The sequence below is a fragment of the Theropithecus gelada genome, unplaced genomic scaffold (assembly GCF_003255815.1).
Source record: "Theropithecus gelada isolate Dixy unplaced genomic scaffold, Tgel_1.0 HiC_scaffold_4890, whole genome shotgun sequence".
NCBI lineage: Eukaryota > Metazoa > Chordata > Mammalia > Primates > Cercopithecidae > Theropithecus > Theropithecus gelada.
In genome coordinates this window covers 2,330-3,431 of record NW_020261488.1, presented here as the reverse complement: position 1 = coordinate 3,431, position 1,102 = coordinate 2,330, and the positions used below count along the sequence as shown (strand labels likewise).

At 56.9% G+C, this 1,102-nt stretch overlaps 1 protein-coding gene across 1 annotated transcript; it reads right to left on the bottom strand.

The window, feature by feature from the left end:
- Positions 1–160: 160 nt before the first annotated feature.
- Positions 161–807, bottom strand: LOC112617826 (cancer/testis antigen 1-like). Its single transcript, XM_025374498.1, has 2 exons — positions 679–807; positions 161–449 (listed from the first exon to the last, which is right to left on the bottom strand). The coding sequence occupies exons 1-2, from the start codon at positions 801–803 to the stop codon at positions 311–313; spliced, it is 264 nt and encodes an 87-aa protein (XP_025230283.1). The 5' UTR covers positions 804–807; the 3' UTR covers positions 161–310.
- Between the last annotated feature and the right edge of the window lie 295 nt (positions 808–1,102).

Genomic DNA, 1,102 nt, shown 5'->3' with positions numbered 1-1,102 from the left:
ATGTTTTTCCAGCTCAGCATTAGGTTTGTTCCCAAATTGTCTTCATTACCTTGTGCTACTTCAATCTCTGAATCCCAGAGCCTCCCCTGCAACCCGAGGACAAGGGCACGCAAGTCTGAAGGTGCCTTCGCTCGCCGAGAAGAGACTCAGACACGGAATTGTAGCTCACTTTTATTTCCTACAGAAACAAACATGTAAGCCGGCCTCCTCCAGCGACAAACAATCAGGCCCCCACAATGAAGTGGCCGCTCGTGCAAGGACCATCCCCTAGGGGAGGAGGCACGACCTAGGAAGGGGCACCAGGCTGGGCTTAGCGCCTCTGCCCTGAGTGAAGCAGAGCCAAAAACACAGGCAGAAAGCACTGCGTAATCCACATCAACAGGGAAAGCTGCTGGAGACAGGAGCTGATGGAGAGCTGGAGTTGGCGGTGGTCTGCAGCAGTCAGTCGGCTAAATGTGAGGGGCGAAGAACATCAGGTTAAAGGCGACACCTCTGCACCCATCTCCCCGGGCTCCCTCGGGTGGCGGCGGACCTGGTGTACCAGGTCTCTGTTCTGAGACCCTGTGCTTGGGTGTTCCCAGGTCTCTAGCTTTCTACCCCTCCGGGGAGGCGGATCCCAGCCCCCAACCCACCACCATCGTCCGCCCAGTCCCTTCCCTGTCCTGGTCCCGAACCGACATAAACAGTAGGTTGCCGGACACGGTGAAGTCCTTCAGAACCGCCCCTGGTCGGGGGAGCGGTGTGGCATCCGGGGACAGGACCCTGCGGACCAGCTCCGCTTCCATGGGCGATGAGAAAGGCATCGTGATGTTCCCGGTGGGGACCCGGTTAAGGAGCTTGGACTATGCCTAGGACTTGGCCGGTGCCCATCTCATCCCCACAGGCTGTCTTCCCACGCACTGGCCCAGGTCCTGAAGCAACCCCACCNGCAGCTTTCGAGTAGGATATGGTGATGGTGAATGAGCCCGTAGTACATCCGTGGATGGTGGTGTTGGCGAAACCGCGGCAGTGGAGAGCATGTATATACACAGAAAAAGCATCTATTCCAAAGAGAAAAACTTGCTGCCCCCTGCAGAATGGAAGGGGTTTGATATGATATAAT

Bases quoted from the DNA above. Each gene is read 5' to 3' on its own strand.
- LOC112617826 (XM_025374498.1), bottom strand. From the start codon at position 803: ATGCCTTTCTCATCGCCCATGGAAGCGGAGCTGGTCCGCAGGGTCCTG. The intron at 450-678 runs GTCGGTTCGGGA...CCTCACATTTAG, and splicing joins TCCGGCAACCTACTGTTTAT to CCGACTGACTGCTGCAGACC.